This window comes from Ahaetulla prasina, chromosome 6, assembly GCF_028640845.1.
Source record: "Ahaetulla prasina isolate Xishuangbanna chromosome 6, ASM2864084v1, whole genome shotgun sequence".
In the NCBI taxonomy this organism is placed as follows: Eukaryota; Metazoa; Chordata; class Lepidosauria; order Squamata; family Colubridae; genus Ahaetulla; species Ahaetulla prasina.
Window position 1 is genome coordinate 46,999,198 of NC_080544.1, and position 22,362 is coordinate 47,021,559.

Here is a 22,362-nt window from a genome sequence, read left to right on the forward strand (position 1 = left end):
ATATCTTCATTTATATACCGTATTCATACAGACAGTTTTCATACTGTCAACCTCTTTAGCTTTATGAATGTAATAAGCTGTCCTTATCACAGACAGCTACTTATATGAGGCTTTTTAAAAGGTGTATTTGATTAAAGCTACATTCATAAAGCTAAAGAGGTTGACAGTATGAAAACTGTCTGAATGAATAATATTAGAAAATTACTCTACTTTTCTAGAAAAATCCCTGAATGGATACTCTGAATCATTACATTTTGCCTCTTGCTAAAATATAAATGCTTGTTTATTTTTACCATATTTGTGTCTCATCTTTTTATATAATTGACCGAAAACAGAATTGAGTGGGTGGTTATCCATCCAGGGACTGGAGTCTTTAGCTCTAGGACTGTTGTGAGTGGTAATTAGTGCCATTGGCTAGATCTGGGGCCATCTGGGATTTTTTAAAATTTCAATAATTAAGTAGAGAAGATTTTGCCATTGAAAAAGCATTTGCAAATGCCTGCAGGCTAGTTTACTTATTCCTGGATACATGGTCAAATAAAATCCTTGTATGAATTCTTTGGAAAGTTTAGAATCTTATACAAGATAAAAGATAATGAGCTTTTATCTTCTCTTCTTTTCAACCCTGGATGTTTTAGTATCCCTGGATGTTTAATTCCAGGTCCATAGAAGTTAACAATCATAAAATGTGCAGTGCCCAGATCCAAAGCTGGCAAAAGTACTTTGGACCAGGGATGAACTTCAAAAATTTTAGAAAAGGGTTCTCTGCCAGGTTGCTGATTGGGCGTGGCCATGGCAGGCGTGGCTTAGTTGGCCTCTTGCACCATGGCATGGGGAGGCGTTTTTTTCCTTCCCGGGCTCTGAAGGCTTTCCTTGAGCCTCCAGGAGGGCAAAAATGGTCTCTCCAGGCTCTGGAGGCCCTCTGGAGGCCAGAAATGGGCCTGTTTCCAGCCTTTCCAAATTTATGGTAGGCCCATTTCTCCCCCTCCCTAAGCCTCCGTGTGCATCCTGCACTTTCCTGCATCCAAAATGGGCCGCATGGGGACTCCTGGGAGGGATGGGCAAGGTGGGGTGGGGGGTCAGCCAGGAGTGGGATTTGGGGGTTCTCCAAACTGCACAGAATCTTAGCTAGAGGTTCTCCCGAACCCCTGAGAACCCCCAGCAGCCCGCTCCTGCTTTGGACCCAGCACAAGAACTTTTTCTGTACCTGTCCTCAGCTCCATAAAGGAGTTGTCCTGTTTCCTGATATCCTGTCATCACGTCCATAACACCTCCTGAGCTCAGAAAAGTATATTCCTGAGCCCACCCATCTATACAAGGCAAACCCAGGAAAGATGTAGATATTTTGTAGCTGCTGTAATGAAGCTCTATTGCAGCTCTATATGAAGCTCTATTACAGGGGTTCCCAAACTTGGCAGCTTTAAGACTTGTGGACTTTAACTCCCAGAATTCTCCAGCCAGCCATGCTGACTGGAGAATTCTGGGACTTGAAGTCCACAGGTCTTAAAGCTTGCAAGTTTGAAGACCTCTGCTCCATTGACTTCAGACGTGAAGTCTGAAGTTGTTCACAACTATGAATGAGTCACAAGATCTTGTAAAGAGAGACTTTATTTTTGTATGTTGTAGATACGAAGTTACTTTGGCATCTCCCTTCTTTTTAGTGTAGTTTAAAAAATTAATCTTTGCCAACCGACATTTACCATGTGCCGCACTACTTGTTAATACATTTGTTAATCTTTCCTTTCTTATTAAATGCCCAGGGTCGACTACCTGTAAAGTGGATGGCACCAGAAGCACTATTTGATAGAGTTTACACACATCAAAGTGATGTGTAAGTAATTTTATCTTATAACTTTCTTTTATTGTCTTCAAATGAATTTACAGCTTCCGCCAAAGAAATGGAATTAGATATAATAAAACACATATTAAACCGATTTAATTATATCTCGTATAATTTTTCCTTTCAACCTTTGTACCATCATGGGAAATTACTTACTGTAGTGTAATTTGGACTTATTTATACTATAGTTGAGGAAACTTAGTGAGGTTTTTTTCCCTCTCTTTTTAATGAATAAGAAAAGGCCTTTTCCCCCCTTACCGCATTAGATTGAAAAGCCAAAGAAAACAATGAATATTTTCAATTTCATTCCTGATGTGTGAACTCTTTCTTTCAGCAATATTATTTTAAGTAGGTTTCTCTGGCCTAGTTTTTCTAAAACTCTTCATTGCTGTTTCATTTCCCACCCCCACTTTTTTTTAAAAAAATAAAATGGTCTTAGACATTGCTCTGTTACTAATCTGGTTAGCTTTAGAGCACATGAATGATCTGACTTCTTCTCAGAGGTACAGGTTTCTTCCACTAAATCACTTTTTAGAAATGCACGCTGCCCAAGCATTGCTTTAAATTATTTGACTCGCAGCATATTCTCAACCAAGTAATTTGTGGCTTCCTCTATCTTGAATGGTGCAGTACAAGATGATATTTGTCAGAAAATAATACTTCTATATATTTCTCTAAGGATTGTCAAAAGAACTATGGAATGAGGCAGAAGCCTAAATATCTGATCCATATAACTAATTAATTTTTTTTCAGCATGGTCATATTTTTTCATATTATTATTAAGCTTATATCCTATTTTCTGTTTTGGAAATTTTCATGACAGCTTAAAATAATAAAAAACAATTTCCTTTCCTGAATGGAGGAAAAGGTGAACATATAGATATATTCCATAATATTGGAATTCTACTGAAAACAGCCTTCTCCCATGCTTCAGACAGTTGAGCTTCTGGCAGTGGGAGGATCTTCAAAAATGGCTCTCCTATTCATTGAAGTAACCTTTCGAATTCATAATTAAAATTGCAGATAATCAGATCCCCAAGCCATTTGGACTTTAAATTCACTATCAACATATTAAATTCTATCTAAGAGATAATTGGCAGGATTTTTTAATGTAGACATAATGTGATATTTGTCCTTACACTGGATAACAATCTGCGTCCAGAATTTTTTACCAATTGCAACTTACATATACTTTTCTGGGATAAGGTAAATGTTCCCTTCGCACATTTGTGCTAGTTGTTCCTGACTCTAGGGGGCGGTGCTCATCTCCATTTCAAAGCTGAAGAGCCAGCGCTGTCCAAAGACATCTCTGTGGTCTTGTGGCCGGCATGACTAAATGCCGAAGGTGCACGGAACATTGTTACCTTCCCACCAAAGGTGGTCCCTATTTTCCTACTTGCATTTTTTATGTGCTTTTGAACTGCTAGTTTGGCAGAAGCTGGGACTAGTAATGGGAGCTCACCCTGTTATGTGGTATTAGGGATTCAAACCACTGAACTGCCGACTTTTTGATTGACAAGCTCAGTGTCTTAGCCACTGAGCTACCGCGTCCCTTATATATGAGGATAGCCTTATGTAAAATACACTGCAATAGTGAGTTGGCTTGTTAGCAAGAAATAGTTAGCCAATGCTCTGGCCCTACCAGCTCAGAAAGAGCTTCAGTTAGCATATTAGCTTTACTTAGGTAAACACATTCCTTATCACAGCTGATGCGTGAAATCCAGGGACAGAAATCAAGGAACACTTTCAATCTGCAAACCCATTCTTTCTTAATCTAATTTCAGCTAGTTCTCTCTCATCCATTCTCATCCATTAAATTTAGATTACATTTAGATAATGTTCAAGCATACCAATTGTATTATATCAGCATAGTGATGCCACCCAAGTGAAAACTATGAAATAAATAGTGCACTCAAGACCACTCAGAAGGCTATCACAGTTGATAATACAATCTCATCAAGAATGTCATCTTATACATTAAGGTAATCCATGAAGGTGACTAATCTGAGTACCATACCATACTCCAGAAAAAACCCCAATAAAAAATGGAACCTGATTATGAATTTTGTTCAAATGCATCCACCTGGAGCTGGAAGGCCATTCCTTTCTCAACAATCCTCCAAGAATGGAGTTTATGAGTTATAATTATAGAGATTTCAGATCAACAAAAAAAATTTCTGGGTTTCATTTAGGCAGGAGAACTTCTTACATTGTTGTTAGACCGTGATTAATAACATCTAAACAGTTTAATATTTCAAACCAATTTCTGCAAAACAATTCCTTTGGTTTTTTTTTAATTGTATAGCTTTAATTTTCAACTGTAAGGAATTTTGCAGGATTTAGGTACATCTATTGCATAGGCTAGATTACCTATTACATTATTTTACGATGACTACGCATTCTGCATTTTATTGTGTTCCAATTTATTTCTAAATTTAGTATGTTCAGGATATACTGCATGTTTGATGACCCCTGGAAATTTGATTATAGGATAAGATTCTGCACTGATCTGATTCACACACCCTTTATTCCCTTTTTTATTTTTTTCAGGTGGTCATTTGGTGTCTTAATGTGGGAGATCTTCACTTTAGGTGGATCACCATACCCAGGAATTCCGGTGGAAGAGCTTTTCAAATTGCTTAAAGAAGGACACAGAATGGACAAACCTGCCAATTGCACCAATGAACTGTAAGAGCTCTTTGGACATACATACCTAGAATAGATTAACATGCATTTGTAATTTTATTCAATTTTTGTCCTTTGATTCCCTAAATATATGTGATGTCAACACAGTGTATGGCTTACCAGGACACAATTCACATTTTCTCTTGCAATTATTCAAATGGATTAAAAACTTAACTGATAATAAATTGATAGGAAGTATTAATTACTATTTCATCATGACTATAAAATGTCTTTGTTTATAATTCTCAAATGGGGATTGTCAATTGTGAAAAACAGTTGACATTTTATTTCTAGCCAAACAGCATCCAGTTTGCATTTCACCATTAATGCAGGAAATACAAGTAGTCCTCAACTTATGACCAGAATTGAACCCAAAATTTCTGTTGTTTTTGTTTTTCTCCTTTTTTTATTTGTTAAGTGAGTTTTATCCAATTCTAAAACCTTTCTTGCCACAGTTGTTAAGTGAATCATTGCAGTTGTTAGTAACATGGTTGTTAAATGAATCTGGTTTCTCCATTGATTTTGCTTGTCAGAAGGTCGCAAAAGGGATCACATCACCCTGGGACTCTGAAACCGTCATAAATATGAGTCAGTTGCCAAGCTTCTGAATTTAGATCTTGTGACCATGAGGATGTTGCAATGGTCGTGAGTGTGAAAAACGATCATAAGTCACTTTTTTCAATGATGTTGTAACTTTGAATTGTCACAAAGTGAATTGTTTTAAGTGGACGTTTTACCTGTGAAGCATTGCTAAAAAATTAAGCCAAGGCCTTGCCATGATATCAGAGGGGGTTCACAAAGTGACTTTTTAATTGTTCCTATGGCTGGATGGAGTCACTGAAGCAGTAGGCATGATTTAATAATAATAATAATAATAATAATAATAATAATAATAATAATAATAATAATAATAATAATGATGATGATGATGATGATGATGATGATGATGATGATGATGATGATGATGATAATAATAATAATAATAATAATAATAATAATAATAATAATAATAATAATATTTTAATTTGTATACCGCCCTTTTCCCGAAGGACTCAGGGCGGTGAACAGGCAGATAAAATACAAAACATACACAATAATTAAAACAACCCTTAAAAAACTGATTTAAACTTGCCCAGAAATTTAAAATAACAATACACCCCATAAAATTACCAAAATTTAAAACCCATCATCCAATTAAAATTTTAAAGGTAAAATCAAGCTAGTCCAGCCATACGGAATAAATAGGTTTTAAGTTCGCGGCGATAGGTCCGAAGGTCAGGTAGTTGTCAAAGCCCGAGGGGAAGTTCGTTCCACAGGGTCGGAGCCCCCTCAGAGAAGGCCCTCCCCCTGGGGGCCACCAGTCGACACTGTTTGGCTGACGGCACCCTGAGGAGTCCCTCTCTGTGGGAACGCACTGGACACTGGGAGATAGAAGCTGGCAGTAGACGGTCCCGTAAGTAGCCCGGTCCTAAGCCATGGAGCGCTTTAAAGGTGGTAACCAATACCTTGAAGCGCACCTGGAAAACGACAGGCAGCCAGTGCAGTCTGCGCAGGATAGGTGTTACGTGGGAGCTCCGAACCGCTCCCTCAATAACCCGCGCAGCCACATTCTGGACTAGCTGAAGTCTCCGGGTGCTCTTTAAGGGGAGCCCCATGTAGAGAGCATTGCAGTAGTCCAGGCGAGAAGTAATGAGAGCATGAGTGACCGTGCATAAGGCATCCCGGTCCAGGAAGGGACGCAACTGGCGGATCAGGCGAACCTGATGAAAAGCTCTCCTGGAGACGGTCACCAAATGATCTTCAAAGGACAACCGACCATCCAGGAGCACGCCCAAGTTGCATACCTTCTCCATCGGGGCCAATGACTCACCCCCGACAGACAGCTGCATCTGCAGCTGACTGTACCGAGGTGCCGGCATCCACAGCCACTCCGTCTTGGAAGGATTAAGTTTGAGCCTGTTCCTCCCCATCCAGACCCGTACGGCTTCCAAACACCGGGACAGCACTTCGACAGCTTCACTGGGGTGGCCCGGGGTGGAGAAGTACAGCTGTGTATCATCAGCGTACAGTTGGTATCTCACTCCAAAGCCACTGATGATCTCACCCAGCGGCTTCATATAGATGTTGAACAGGAGGGGTGAGAGAATCGATCCCTGCGGCACCCCACACATGAGGCACCTCGGAGTCGATCTCTGCCCCCCTGTCAACACCGTCTGCGTCCGGTCAGAGAGGTAGGAGGAGAACCACCGATAAACGGTGCCTCCCACTCCTAACCCCTCCAGCCGGCGCAGCAGGATACCATGATCGATGGTTTAAATGGACTCCAGAGGATGGTAGAGGACAGGAAGGCCTGGAGGAATGTTGTCCATGGGGTCGCGATGGGTCGGATACGACTTCGCAACAAACAACGAAAATAGTGTAAATGTGTTGTTATGTGTGTGTGTGTGTGTGTTTGTATATATATAACCAACTTCCCTTCCTGGATGTCTTAGTCTACAGAAAACCCAATTGACTTTAAAAAGACCAGAACTATCGCCAAAACTGAACACTTTAACAACAGAATAATCAGAGAAGCCATCGAGATAGAAAAACGCCCACACAGCATGAACAAACGAGATGATACCTCCCGCCTACCAGCCATTTGGAAACCCGCCCTTATTGACAAACGAGTCCTCAACACGAGGAATGACACCAGACCCACACTCACGAGGTCCACACAGGATGTCACCACCACACTTCCACCCAGAAAGCAGACCCAAACCCACACTGATCAGGAAGCACGACCAAGGACCAGAAGCCAGACCGCAGCTGCAACATTAGCCATTTCAAACCCCTCCAATCCATACATGCAGCAGACTGACACCCACTACGAAGATGTAGCACGACCACGAACACGAAGCCAAACAGCAGCAGTGCAGCTCACCAGCTCAAATCCCCCTGCAACTCAGACTAATCTGAGCACAACCAAGCCCCCACCCAAACAGGACACACCCCCAGCCAATCAGAGCACAAAAAAACCCCCATCCAATCAGAGCACAGCCAAGCTCCCACCCAATCAGTTCAAACCCCCACTAGCAGTTAAAAAGGAAGAAACAGCTACAATCACACATTGCTCCCAGAAGCACGAAGCTGAAGCCTGAAGATGACGAATGAGACTTCGTCGAAACGTCGCCAAGACACTTCCAATTTTACGCGGGAGAAAACCCGAATAACCAAAGACCTACATACAAACACCCATGAAAACCTCAGAAAACATATATATATATATATATATATATATAGTGTTCAACTCCAGAGAAATTGGAGTCAAAATACTCTTTGATAGCAAAAAAAAAAAAAGGATATCTGAATGATTTTAACTGTATGCAGTTAGTCCTCAAATTACAACAGTCCATTTAGTGACCATTCAAAGTTACAGTGGCACTGAAAAAAGTGACATATGACCCTTTTTCACACTTTTTTGACCATTACAGCATCCCCAAGGTCACGTGAACAAAATTCAAGACACTTGATGACTGACTCATGTTTATGATGGTTGCAGTGTTTGCGGGTCACGTGATGTCCTTTTGCGGCCTTCTGACAAATATCAAATACACAATGCAATATCGGTTTTGAATTCAATTGTATAGAATGTGAAGGATGTGTGTTTGTGTTTTATTTTTATAATTACTGTATTTTTTGGAGTATAAGACGCACCTTTTTCCACCAAAAAAGTGGGTGAAAATCTGGGTGCATCTTATACTCCGAATGTAGTCCCGCCCAGCTTTTCAAACGGAGGTTTCAGAGGCTGAAAGCAGCTTCAGAAAAGAAGTCCCCAAACAAAGCTTCAGAAAAGAAGATCCCAAAAAGAGCTTCAGAGGCTTTTTTTCTGAAGTTCTGTTTTGGAGGCTTTCAGAGGCAGAAAAAAGTTTTTTCTGAAACAGAGTTTCAGAGGCAGGGGAAAAAAGCCAAAAAAAGCAAGGCACAGAGCTCACAACAAAGGAACCTATTGCTAAAATTCACCTCTGGGAACAGCTGATTTGGGGTATTCTGGGAGGCCAATCCACCTGCCAATCAGCTTTTTTTTTATTTTCCTCCCCAAAAACTAAGGTGCATCTTATATTACAAAAAATGCCATTTAATTTAATTGTATGAGGTGCAATGACATTAAAGTAAAATAAGTAAAGTCAGTGGGAAGCCAGATTCACTTAACAACCTTGTTTCTAACTTAACTGCTGCAGTGATTCACTTAAGAACTGTGGCAAGAAAGGTCATAAAACGGAGCAAAACTCACTTAACAAATGCCTTGCTTAGGAACAGAAATTTTGGGCTCCATTATGGTCAGAAGTCGAGGACTACCTGTAATGGAATAGGTTTTGTGTTGCTTTCTTTTGTTGCTTTTTTCTCTGGCTCAACTTTTTTCATAGAGTGAAACCTCAGTTTAATTCATTTAGAGGAAGGCTGTCCTTTATTTCCAAGGGCCTCTTAAATTTGAAACCACCACCTGTAATGATGCCATTTGTGCTATTTTGAGTCATTTGTAGAAAATATATCTTTACAGAAGTGAGATAAAACATCTAATACAATGGGAACATTATCTGTTGCATCTGAAGTCCATTGCATTAACACCCACTAAATTGAAATTGCCCTGTATATGAAAGCAAAGTATTTTTAGGAAGGAAAAAACTACAATCAGAAATCATTGTGTAGCTTGAATTAGGCAAGAGTTTACTTTGTTTAAATAATTGTTCAGGACCAGAAAAGCATTTGAAAAGCATTTAAAGCTTTTACCTAACTCACATGGTTATACCCCCCTCGGACTGCTCTCCTTGAACCTTTGCAGTCCTAGCATATGGTTCACAGATTTCTCATATAATCAGCAATAAGCTTTCTATCTTCTACTTATGTATGGAATTATAGTACAATCTGGACAGATTTCCAGACAATTTGAATAGCCTTTTCTCTTTAGTGCAGCATTAGGATTACCTTCAACTGAATGCCATTAATGGGATATTCCATGCCCATTTCATTTACCTTAATTTACTAGAGGGTGGAAATAATGATCACACACGGGGAGCAGAGAACAAAGTTAGATGATTTACTGTTCCATTCCTCCCTGCGCATAATACAGGGATTGGAACTGATGGGGAGAGTATTGATAACCTCACTTCTTTTTATGCTTTCTTTAAAACAGAATAGAATAGAATAGAATAGAATTTTTTATTGGCCAAGTGTGATTGGACACACAAGGAATTTGTCTTGGTGCATATGCTCTCAGTGTACATAAAAGAAAATATACGTTCATCAAGGTACAACATTTACAACACAAATGATGGTCAATATATCAATATAAATCATAAAGATTGCCAGCAACAAAGTTACAGTCATACAGTCATAAGTGGAAAGAGATTGGTGATGGGAACTATGAAACGATTAATAGTAGTGCAGATTCAGTAAATAGTCTGACAGTGTTGAGGGAATTATTTGTTTAGCAGAGTGATGGCCTTCTGGAAAAAACTGTTCTTGTGTCTAGTTGTTCTGGTGTGCAGTGCTCTATAGGGTCGTTTTGAGGGTAGGAGTTGAAACAGTTTATGTCCTGGATGTGAGGGATCTGTAAATATTTTCACGGCCCTCTTCTTGATTCGTGCAGTATACAGGTCCTCAATGGAAGGCAGGTTGGTAGCAATTATTTTTTCTGCAGTTCTAATTATCTAAACAGTACAGTAAAAATAAGGAAGACTTGTTCAGCAAGGCTCACCTCTTCTAAGTCTGAAAACGTTTAAGCATAATATTTATTTTAGGCAAAGGAAGATTTTGACAGCCAGGGAGAGATCCAATTCCCAATAGCTCCAGCTTCTGTAGCCAAGCACCAGATATAATGGAACTTGTAATTCAACAACAATTGGAGAATCATCTTTTTTTTTCTATAGAAATCATTGCTCTAAAGTCTAATAATGACACCAGTAAGGACAAATACATATAGTGAATGAGAACCAGTATAACTTACCTGGAGCTGAGCACAAATGAGTTTTCTCCATCAATTTCTCCATCCCATCAAATTTGTGAGCAAAGAGGGGATACAGTTTTAAAATACTGCAATGGAACAGGATGCTCTCTTAGTGTTAAATTGAGCACCAGAAGGAAGAATTTCCTGCTCTTTTGCCTTGTTTTTAATGTAAGTGGAAAAACCATGGTGTTGAATTACAAAAACATCACATTCACCCTTAAAAAATTTCGATTAGCAGAAATTCGATCATTTCTGCTGATCGAATTTCTAATTGCAAATTCAACTAATTCCATAAAAATGGTATTTAAACATACTGAATTATTTTGCCTAGTAATAAATTCATCTCCAATCTTCTCCAACCACAGGCAAATTTTCTTAAAAAACAAAATATTAAAGACATGTAAAATGTGAATACATACTGACTTCTTGCTGAACAGCAGTGAGATATTATGAATATGCCATAGAGACATTAATTAACTTAATAAAATGCTGGTTTCCACAGCTACATGATGATGAGAGATTCTTGGCATGCAGTGCCTTCACAAAGACCTACTTTTAAACAGCTTGTGGAAGATTTAGATCGTATCCTCACACTTACAACTAATGAGGTGAGTAAAACAATTTTCCTTAAAAATTAAATAAAGAATGGCAATAAGAATTGTTGAGGTAATCTTATAATAGTTCACTGGTAACCAACATATTATAGACAATCTAGATGCTGGATTTTCTTTATGGCACATTTGGACTCATGCGACAAAACAAAATCTGAGCACAGGTAATTCCTTTGGGATCTAGTAGAACAGAGGTGGGGAACCATGGCCCCTTTATGACTTGTGGACTTCAACTCCCAGAATTCCTGAGCTAGCAGTCATAAAAAAGCCATGGTTCCCCACCTCTGTAGTAAAATAAAGTAACCTACAAGGTGTAAGGTAAGATAATTGGCCAAGAAATGTATTTGGGGATTGGATAATAGACATTTAAAGGCTTATTCTTCCCAAGTTTACTACAAATGGGAAACCGTAAGGTAGGATAAACGGCAGACAGAATGGACTTATTTAAATTGTGAATACATTCTCTTTCAAGGTCCCAATAACATTATTTGAACTATTATATCAATCACATAATGCATTTATGATGAGCTAAAGGAACACTTTTATTTTGTTCTGTGTTTTTTAAGCTTTGCAGAGTCAAATAGATACGTTGAAGAATCCTTGTCTAATGATAATGATAATAATACTTGACTCTAGATGGTTATGCTGCAATAATTTGGATCTTCTAATTTTAGAATACCATCAACATTGACTGATGTGTATAATCTGGAAAGCATGTCAATGTGTATTTGCTAATCTTAGCCCTAACCCTAAACCTCTTTCCCAGACATGTATACCCCCACACACAAACAAATAATTTAGAATCAAAGCTAATCTTCTTAGTTCGGTTCTACTTCTTTGTTTTTGCCAACACAGGATGATACACTAGAATTTTAGTATTTGTACATAATATGCATAGGAGTCTGAATATTGTATTATAATTTTAACTGGGAAAAAATAGGGAGGGATATGTTATGGCTAAGATATACAAGTTCTGAAACTTGCATTTAATTTGAAATATGTTTTTTTCCAAAGAGTTTTTGGAAGCTATTTGGAAGTAGGATACTTTTGGATAATAACAAGGGAAAGATATTCTGGAATGTGACAGTAAAAATTATGTGAGCCTGTGCCAATGGCTACCCCAAGTGTTGAAACCGAGTAAGAGTTATTGCATAAATTGGTTCTAGCCTTGTATTGACCGCATAAATCTGTTGAATCTGCTGAAATCACATGCATGCAATCTTCTTCTAATAGCTTCCTCCTTCCATTTGTGCCAAAAATGTCCTGCTCCATCTTATTTCTCAAAGCCGTCATTCCAATTCATATGAAAAAATTATTACTTCTTTGAAGTCAATGAGAGCTTTGCCATTGATGGCAGAGGCGCCACAGTTTAACCCTACATGTTCTGATGAGATTCGTCTTGTCTCTGGATAACATAGAGATAACAGACACCAGACATGAAAAAAATGCTTATGAGATACGGAAGTAATGTTAAGTCAAAAGTTCACTGCAATTTCTTTTTTGCTATGTGTTTTGCTCTTATTTATTTTACAGTGAATTTATCATTACTATCTTAACTATTTTGACTTTTTAAATGGTGGACAAGAAAAGTGTTTGAAAATCTAGCTTTATACAATTGGTTTTTCTCATCTCAGAACCAAAATATGGTTTAGCAAATGAAACGACTGCATTTAAATGAAAACAGCTGTTCTGCAGAAATTAAAAGAGAGAAGAGGCAATTCAAGGAGAAAAATAACTTTATTCTCCTGCCAGAACTGTTATTTCTAGAAATGTTTTAATCTAGCTTTCAATTTGGTTGATCCAATGGCTGGTTTTGCTTTCATAGAAATGCAGTGGGCACTGTTCATCAATAAACGTTCCTTTGCATCCATTTTTTAAATATATATAAATGGCTTTTTTCAAGAAACACTCTCAATTCCTTGCATGGTTTGGGCTGATTTCACTGATGCCTGCTTAAAAAAATGGCTCAGTTGATTGGGTCACACAATTATTCATATAGCAAAAACAAAACACATAAAAAAGTACATTGTACTGCAGCTCATTTACCCACACACACAATGTCAAGGTATTATAAAACAGTCAGTTTAGTTGAATGAAATGATCTTTCTTTCTGCAAATCATTTCCATGTGTTGGACAAAAATAGTTCTCTGTAGGGTGAAAATTTGTTTCTGTTTTTTTTATCATGGCAAAAAGTTTTGTTTGATGTGGTTAGTGTATGTGTTTCAAATAGTGTGGTTGAAGTTGATGTTGGAACATATACAATACATATGCCTCAGAAGTCCTTTTGCTGTTGTTTTGGTTTTTCTTTTTTCTCCCTGAAAATACTTGGCTTTATGAGAAGTTGCTATTTCATTTTTATCCCATTCTTCCAATGGTGATTGAGAGCAGAGCAAAAGTGTCTTTCTCTTACCTCCACACTATTCCTGTGAGACCGATGTATTGTTTATTTATGAATGCATTTAATAAAGGCTTATTAAGACCAAAGCCCACACAAACAATTCTCTATTATATATTTTTTTTAAATCAACATAAAATTAAAACCATCTAGTATAGCATCTATGTAAGAACAGCTTAAAAAGCTATTTAAACTCACTTAAAGTTAACCAGCATGGCAGTTTACAGCACATTTTGTAGGATGAAATTCTACAAAGAAAGATCTCTGAAAATACCCCTTCTTTTCTTCTTCCCAAGTAATTTGAACTTAATGGTATACTTTTGCAAAGCTCGTGTATCTTTTTGGGCTTAAGCAGCTTTGTGTAGGTTTAGGTACCAGTCTAAGCCTTGAGATAATAAGCAGCTCAAGATCATCCAGTAATTTTCATAAAGGGGATGTATATTGTAAAGAAAAGATGCTTGTGACCAGTAACGCATGTGAAACGTCTCCACTTGTTTGTTTTTACTTTGTGTGTGTCTATTAAACCATATGAAGCATGGTACCATCTTAAGGCAGTACAGATTGACTTGTTCATTTATTTATTTTTCATTTCAGGAATACTTAGACCTTAGTGGACCACTGGAACAGTATTCACCTAGCTATCCAGATACCAGGAGTTCCTGTTCTTCAGGAGACGATTCTGTTTTTTCTTCTGATCCCATGTCTTATGAACCTTGCCTCCCTAAGTACCAACATATAAATGGAAGTGTCAAAACATGAAAATAACTTCTGCCGTTCCACAAAGGAAAGAAACCAGAGCATCTATCTACCACGTGAAAAAGAGTCTCTTGCTTTAGCCACACAAGATTTTCTTGTATATAAGAAATATAAGGACCAAAGAAAAACTAAAATTGGGAAAAAGTGGCCCAGTTATTCAAAAAAAAAGCAGTAGCTTGGAACATCACCCAATATAATGAAGAGAAGAATTTTCATGGGCCATTTGTGGACACTCATTAGCAAGTTAGCTCTTTGGCCCTGAAGCCAAAACAGCCTTTCTAAAGCCAATGGACAAGTTGGACTTGAGGCAAACTTCAGACCAGCCTTCTTTGTTTATTTTGTAATATTTTGAGAAAATATATGTTGACACACACTTACAGAGCACAAATGCAATATATAAGTGCTGGATGTATGTAAATATAATCAAATATGTACAAATATATATTATATATTTACAATGAATTATTTTTTTGTATTGATTTAAAAATGCATCTCCCACTTCCAGGAAATTAATCTTTCTTTTTTTTTTAAAAAAAGAAACAGCTATTTGTAACTACTTTTCTTGCATAAGACTTTTCTTTCCAATCCTTCTTTTCTCTCCCTCCCTTCCTTCTTCTCTTCAAATCCAAAGGTGAAAAATATTTTTCTTTCAGGGAAAATGGTATATCATTAATTTATTAATTAATTGGTAATGTACAAAACAATTAATCTTTTATAGGATTGTGTTATGTTGTAATTTAAATGGCATTTCTATGCAGACAGCACAAAGAACTAGTAGATATATTGCTCAAAAGTTACTAGTTGTCAATTTTTTTAAAGAGAGAAATATTTACAGTATATAACTAATTCTGGAAATTAAAGTTCTGATTAACTTGGGTTTCAAACGTTGAATGAGAGGCTGTTGCTTTAACTAAAACCAAAACTCTCAAAAATAAAAATGTGTCCTTTATCAACAAAGTATCTTTTTCTTAGTCTCTTCAGTTCTTGCATTGTTACACTTCAAGACTGTGACTTTTATACCTCATAACTCTTAAAGAACAAGGCAGAAACATAGACATTTAGAAAAACAATCTTCTCAAGTGTTCCCAATTTATATCTAGGAAATTGTTGAATGGGATGAATACAAAGAGACACTGAACAAATTTTAGAAATACTTAAAATAAGAATGTGTTCTAACTTGTCTAAAATGTGCTACAATTTTAAAGTGTCCTCAGTCATGCATTTGACTAGAAACTACTGGTAGTCCTCAACTTATGTCCAAATTTCTATTGTTAAGTGAAACATTTGTTAAGTAAGTTTTGCCCCATTTTATGACCTTTCTTGCCTTAGTTGTTAAGTAAATCATTGCAGTTGCTAAGTTAGTAACACAATGAATCTGGTTTTGACTTTGCTTTCCAAGTCGCAAATGGTGATCACGTGAACCCGGGACACTGCAACCATCATAAATATGAATCAGTTGCCAGGCATCCAAATTTTGATCACATGACCGGGGGGGTTCTGCAATGGTCATAAGTGTGAAAAATTGTCATCAGTCACATTTCTGTGTTGTTGTAATTTCAAATGGTCACTAAATGACTGTTGTAAGTCAAGGGCTACCTGCGCTAAATATCTAACATTGTTTCCTAGCTATTTTGATGTAGCACTGTTTTTAAAAAATATCTTCATTTTACAGTAACAAAATTAAGAAAGTTGCAAGTGGCAATTTCGGAACTTGATTGGAATATCTTTCTGGAGGATTACTTTATGTCTATTTATTACAAATCATTACAAATAATTCCACTTATTCAGTCTTAAACATTGGTGTCTGGCTAGAAATATTTTCTTACAAGTCCACCATACATGAAAATATGTAGCATCATCGTAATTATATCTCCAACATTTCGCTTGCATATCTGGATACATACATGATAATTTCTTAGGATCTAAATGCCATCTATAAAACATCTTATAAAAATTTTCCCTTAAATTCTGCGCTTGCATAAATTTAACATTTCTAACCCAAATTTTCTCCCATGTGTCCAACATTATTGGTTCCTGAATATTCTGTGCCCATTTTATCATACAATTCTTTATTAAATCTCTTTCATATTTATTTCTATCAACACATTATACAATCTCTTTATATGCCCCTGGGTTTGATTTCTAATTTGTTTAATCAAGTTTTCTTCATTTTGAGTAATACCAATTTTCTGATCTTCTTTCCATCTAGCCTTTAACTGTCCATATTGAAACCAAGTATAATTCCTCCCTTCTTCTTTTAATGTATACAAAGATTTTAATTGTAAATTTCCCCTCTCATTGTATAAAAGATCTTTATAAGTAATCAATTCTTGTTCCTGTTCTATATTTATATTCTCTATTGCAAGCCGAGGACTTGTCCATATAGGAATTTTATAGTTTAATATTTTTTCCAGACACGCAATAGAGAAATTCTCAACACATAATTCTTAAAAGCTTTATCTATTTTCTTATCATACAATAAATATGCATGCCAACCATACAATAAATCATAACCTTCTATATTCAAAATCCTTTCCTCTGTCAAATTAAACCAATCACTTATTACAGAAAGAACAACTGCTTCATAATACAATTTTAAATTAGGCATTTTTAATCCTAATTTTTAATCCATTTTTAATGGCCAGAAATATTAGATTCATGTAAAAATGTTTTTTTAGAATTAAGAACATGTTTTCCCACTTGAGACAATTTTAGATTGGTGTAATCTTGCAATATGAATGCAGTTCAAACTGATTTATTTAACAAGGAAAAGAGAGGGATATAAACAGTGATTTCAAAGTTTCTACATAATGGATTATTTTATGGGATGCACAAATAAACTCCAAACTATGTTAGATTGCATCAGCCAGTCCATTTCTGGTGGCTGGTAGATGTCTGCATTGGGCACCACAATCGTTTCTTATATTTCAAAGTTCTCCAATTGCAACACATGGTTGGTGCTTTCTAATCAAACCGTGCCAATACGAGTAACCCTGCAGTGTCTGCAGAATTAACATTATATATTTTTATGATTTGGTTAAGATTCATAGACCATCAACATGTTTGTCTGTCATTTCCTGAACATCTTTCTCCACCTCCAGATTCTTCCATAACATAAATATATATAAAAATCTTTCCCCAAGATATCCACCATTAGAATATTTTTTTTTAATATTTGGATATATTTTCATTATTGTACAGTATTAGGAAACAAACAACAAGCAGAAAATTAAGCAAGCTAGGTAGTTTAACTATCATTAAGAAATGATAGCTATGAGTAAGGTGATTTAATGTTCCCATTATCTAGTGGCTTGCTACATGGTGGCTAAATTTGAATTCTTGTAAGTTTCTAAGCCTTGTGCAAAATACTTACTAACTATATGCATAAGAGCACCAACATGCCTACCGTCCCTGTCCTTATGTTCCATTTAGTTGTATTCATTTTATGTATTCAATCCATACTTATATATATTATTTAATATGTATTTGACAAAATAAATAAATAAATAAATTACCATAACAATCTTAAAGTTCTACCACACATGCAATTTCTATAATATATTTTTTTTTAGATTACTTCACAGAAATGTATTCTTTTTTAAAGAAAATTTAGGGAAAGAGGAATCCACTTTTCCCAGAATAGTCTACTCCTTGATTAATCTAGTTACAGTAAATTGGCTATGATATTTTGTTACCCATATTAGAATGTTAAATTAGAATGTTAAAACCTGGACACATTAGAAAGAGTGCTGGTTGTTGCCAAGCTATTTTGGTGACCTTTGCATAAGAAGGAAATGAATTGGCTATGGAAATTAATGTAATGAAAATGTTAATGATAAGCTATGGAATTGACAAAAACCAAACTTTATTTGGCATACTGTATCAAAATAATACAATGCCGTCTTTTTTTTATTTTTTTTATTTTTTTTTGCATTTATATCCCGCCCTTCTCCAAAGACTCAGGGCGGCTTACACTATGTTAGCAATAGTCTTCATTCCATTTGTATATTTATATACAAAGTCAACTTATTGCCCCCAACAATCTGGGTCCTCATTTTACCTACCTTATAAAGGATGGAAGGCTGAGTCAACCTTGGGCCTGGTGGGATTAGAACCTGCAGTAATTGCAGGCAGCTGTGTTAATAACAGACTGCATTTGTCTTAAGTGCTATATGTTCCGTGATATTTTATACCATGTTGCTCCAGAAATAACTATTATTATTTTATATTGATGAACTCATGAAAGAGCTGCAAGGGATTTTCACAGATGCCCCTACTTTTGGAGACTGGCATTAAAAGAAAAAGAGAAATCTTATAGAAACTTTAAGCTGCCAAGAATCACTTTTGCATTTTGGAGAAGCCAGTGACCGAGATGGACTATTTTGTCTAGACATTTATTTCTGGCATAGTTCAATATTTTAGATCTATATTCACTAGAATATAGTACTCCTTCCACAGACTCTGTTGCCACAGAGATGTATAAACTGGAAAGTAAATATTACATTTGGGAATGTAAGCTCAATGCCAACCCGTGAGATGACCACACGGGTGTTGGAGTAAATATACTGTACTTAAGGCTGTCAGATGATGTAGCATTATCTTGTCCTGAGAACAGATTTGGTTGAGAGATGTACTTTTAAAGCACAACTTGTCCAGGTAGCGAATCCGCCCGCCCCCCGCCCCCCCCAGCCATATACAAAAAATTAATTTATAGCTAGGATCGTTTATACATAGCCACAATTAAAAGCAATGGTGAGAACACACTCAGCCCTATTACTGCATTTAGAACAGAGAGGGAGAAAAGAAAAGAAAAACAATGGAACAAAGAACAACAATTGACACAATTAAACTGTTTTTCTTCTTTCTAAAGAGTTTTCTGATATTGGTAATAAAACAGTCATCTCAGGAGTTACATTCTTGAATTGCTGTGGTTGAATAGTCTATTTCCAATATTGATATCAGAGAAGAATGATTGTATGGTGCAGTGGTTATGGTACTGGATTGGGAGATTGCTCCAATAGAGGTGACTTTAGACCTGCATCCCCTCTCTCTTCCTCCCCCCCCCACCCAACCTATCTTACAAAACATTTGAGAGAGATTGGATGAAAAATCAGTTTGGTCTACTGGTTAAGGCACCAGGTTAGAAAGCAAGAAACCATGAGTTCAAGCCCTACCTTTGCCATGAAAGCCAGCTGAGTGATAGGCCATACGTTCTCTCTCAGCCCAATTCACTTCACAAGATTGCCATGGGGACAATAGAAGAAAGGTACTGGTATGTTGGATATTTTTGTAAAAATAACAAAGCCAGGATATAAATAAATAATAAGTTAGCCACTTTGACATGTTAGAGAAAAGCCACTATAAATTTAACAAATAATTAGTGGCCAAAAAAGTCCCTACCACTCCTTTCCTATTTTTTTTTAAAATTGCTTAATTGACTGAGGTATAATCTGCCAGTGATGTGTACAATTGATTCTACAGTATTAACTCTTTACTGTGTTTAATTACATATAAACTGTCTGGACGGACAATGTTTACCATTAGCTTTGATGGCAACACTTCAAAAAGTGACATCCTTGAATAGAAATAATAGAATATGTACCTTGTTTGTTTGCACAGCTTATTTCTCTATTCAGTGACAGGCCAATTCATCCACAAAATTAATGTCCAAATTCACCTCCGCCTACTTAAAAAACACAGAATGTCTCCAAAGTAGGATTTGGCCAGAAGTGCTACATACCTGGCATAAATGTGCTGTAACTGAGAAGAAAGTAGGAGTGGGTAGTTGATGGTTGGTTTGATAAGTTTTAAATGTGGAGCCCTTAGAAAGCTATATAAAGCAATGGAGAAATTTAATATGACTGAATTATTACTTTTACTGCGGTTCTTGGATAAAAATGAAGAAAGTAGAGAAGGTGGTGATAATGCAAACAGTGAAGTGCAAAAGGAAGAGTAATTTATTTTCTTTAAAGGGACTTTGGAATATTCTTATAAGTTTGAACTTGTTTCAGTAATGGCCCAAGGTTCAGAAATGTCTTAGGCAAAAAATAATCTTTCTTCCCCATGATGGTTTGAAAGCATTGAAAATGTAGTTTTGATTTTTTTTTTAAAAAAATGTATTCCAGAACTGGTGCCTGAGAAAAGTATATTTCACTGACTCATTATGGAGCTGACACTAGCTTTTCCCTTCCCTTCCCTTCCCTAATTTTCTTTTCTTTTCTTTTCTTTTCTTCTTTTCTTTCTTCTTTTCTTTTTTTCTTCTTCAAACTTATTTGATTTGGTAAAAGAGGGAAATATATTATTTAGATTACTTTTTGGAAAAAACAAACCAACCACTTTCTTTGAGCAACGACGTACACATTGCTTCATATGAGCTGTGGTGGCGTAGTGGTTAGAATGCAGTACTGCAGGCTATTTCTGCTGACTGCTGACTGCCAGCAGTTGAGCAGTTCGATTCTCACCAGCCCAAGACTGACTCATCCTTCCATCCTTCCGAGGTCAGTAAAATGAGGAACTAGATTGTTGGGGGCAATATGCTGACTCTGTAAACTGATTAGAGAAGGCTGTAAAACACTGCAGAAGTGGTAAAACAGATTTTGGTACCAGCCAATTCTTCTTCAACTTATAGCTATTCATTTAGCAACCATTTGAAGTTATAATGGCATGAAATAAAAAAAGTGGTTTACAACCTCTCCTCATTTTTACAAACATCAGAGCATCCCCCACGCGATCAAAATGTGGGTGCTTGGAGCTGGAATGTATTTATAATGGTAGCAGGATCTTGGTGTCATGTAATGTTATGTGAAGGTGGCCATTCATGATTTTCTCAGCTGGCTTCTGACAAGTAAAGTTAACGGGAGAAGCTAGATTCGCTGAATGAGATGAGATAATGATTCACTTAACAGCCATGGCAAAAAAGTTATAAAATCAGGCAGGACTCATTTAACAACCACCTTCTTAGAAAAGGAAATTGTGGCCACAATTATGGTTGTAAGTTTATGACTACATATATTGATTACTTCCCAGCTTGCAAGTTTTCCGTCCATTGATGGAATTTCAAGCAATCAGAAATTTCAATAGCCATGAAACCATTTTAAAACCAATAACTAAAACGAAAAACTCACTTCATAAAATTGTTTAAATAAATGGTGAGCCACAAAATCCAGCAGTAAAATGAGATTCAGAAATAACTTTCTTGTAACTAACAACAAGGTGCTTTACTAAAAAAGCTCAATTTTAATTTACTTCTAAATAATTGTAAGGCAGTACTCAAATATCCCCACAATAAACAAGAAATGACTCAAAGAATAATCATATTTCTCTCAAACTATTGTGGGGTTTAGAAAAACATGAAGGGCTTAACTCTGAAGGATAAATTCCAACATTTGAGAAGGATTTAAGAAAATGATACAGTTCAGCCAAATTTAGAAAAGCAGAGATTATTTTTTTCTGTCAGCAACCTGGTTGAAAACAAGCAAGCCGTCTTATTCTTTACTAAAGGTAGCATCGCACTATGTGTGGCAGTATCATTCAGCTTTTAGATGGTGGAGAACATGTTCTCTTTCAAGGGTAATGAATGTAGACAGGGAAGAGTTTTGTCAGAGACGATGATATGCCAATGGAATGGTTTTTGTTTGGAATCTATGAAGGAATGTCAATTCACAGTACTTTAAAGATTCTGATGGTTCCGTTTTTGCATTGTAAGTGTTTGAGTTCAGTTTTAAATCTGATGGTGACTCTTTTTGGTGCAGGTGAAAATCTTTTAAATACATTCATAAACAATGTGAAAGCAGACAATCTCCTACTTCATTCTCCTCGTGCTTGCTGATTGTAATGTCTTAAGAAAATGTCTAGGGGGATTCTCACTCATCCAGGTCATGGTTGTCCCAAAGGTGCTTTTTTCAAGAGGCAACTGGACTTTTTGGTTTTCCTCTGAAGAGGTTTCACTTTTCATCCAAGAAACAGCCAAGATGAAACATAAACCAAAAAGTCCAGTTGCCTCTTTAAAAAAAGCACCTTTGGGATGTGTTAAGAATGTTTTTCAGAATTGATGGTAAACTTAGGAAGCAAACTTCGAATTCAAGGCTT

The 22,362-nt window shown here is 36.5% G+C and overlaps 1 protein-coding gene across 15 annotated transcripts in view; it reads left to right on the forward strand.

The window, feature by feature from the left end:
- FGFR2 (fibroblast growth factor receptor 2) overlaps nucleotides 1-15,232 on the forward strand; it is a 173,696-nt gene extending 158,464 nt beyond the window's left edge. For 14 of the 15 annotated variants that reach the window (XM_058188393.1, XM_058188394.1, XM_058188390.1 and 11 more), the window contains 4 exons: nucleotides 1,761-1,831; nucleotides 4,391-4,528; nucleotides 11,014-11,119; nucleotides 14,113-15,232. In XM_058188393.1, coding sequence (XP_058044376.1) covers nucleotides 1,761-1,831; nucleotides 4,391-4,528; nucleotides 11,014-11,119; nucleotides 14,113-14,277 — 480 coding nt within the window. In that variant the 3' untranslated portion in view covers nucleotides 14,278-15,232. Of the gene's footprint in view, nucleotides 1-1,760; nucleotides 1,832-4,390; nucleotides 4,529-11,013; nucleotides 11,120-12,136; nucleotides 12,260-14,112 lie in introns of all 15 variants that reach the window. The other variant, XM_058188401.1, reaches the window with a different exon arrangement.
- Nucleotides 15,233-22,362: the final 7,130 nt, after the last annotated feature.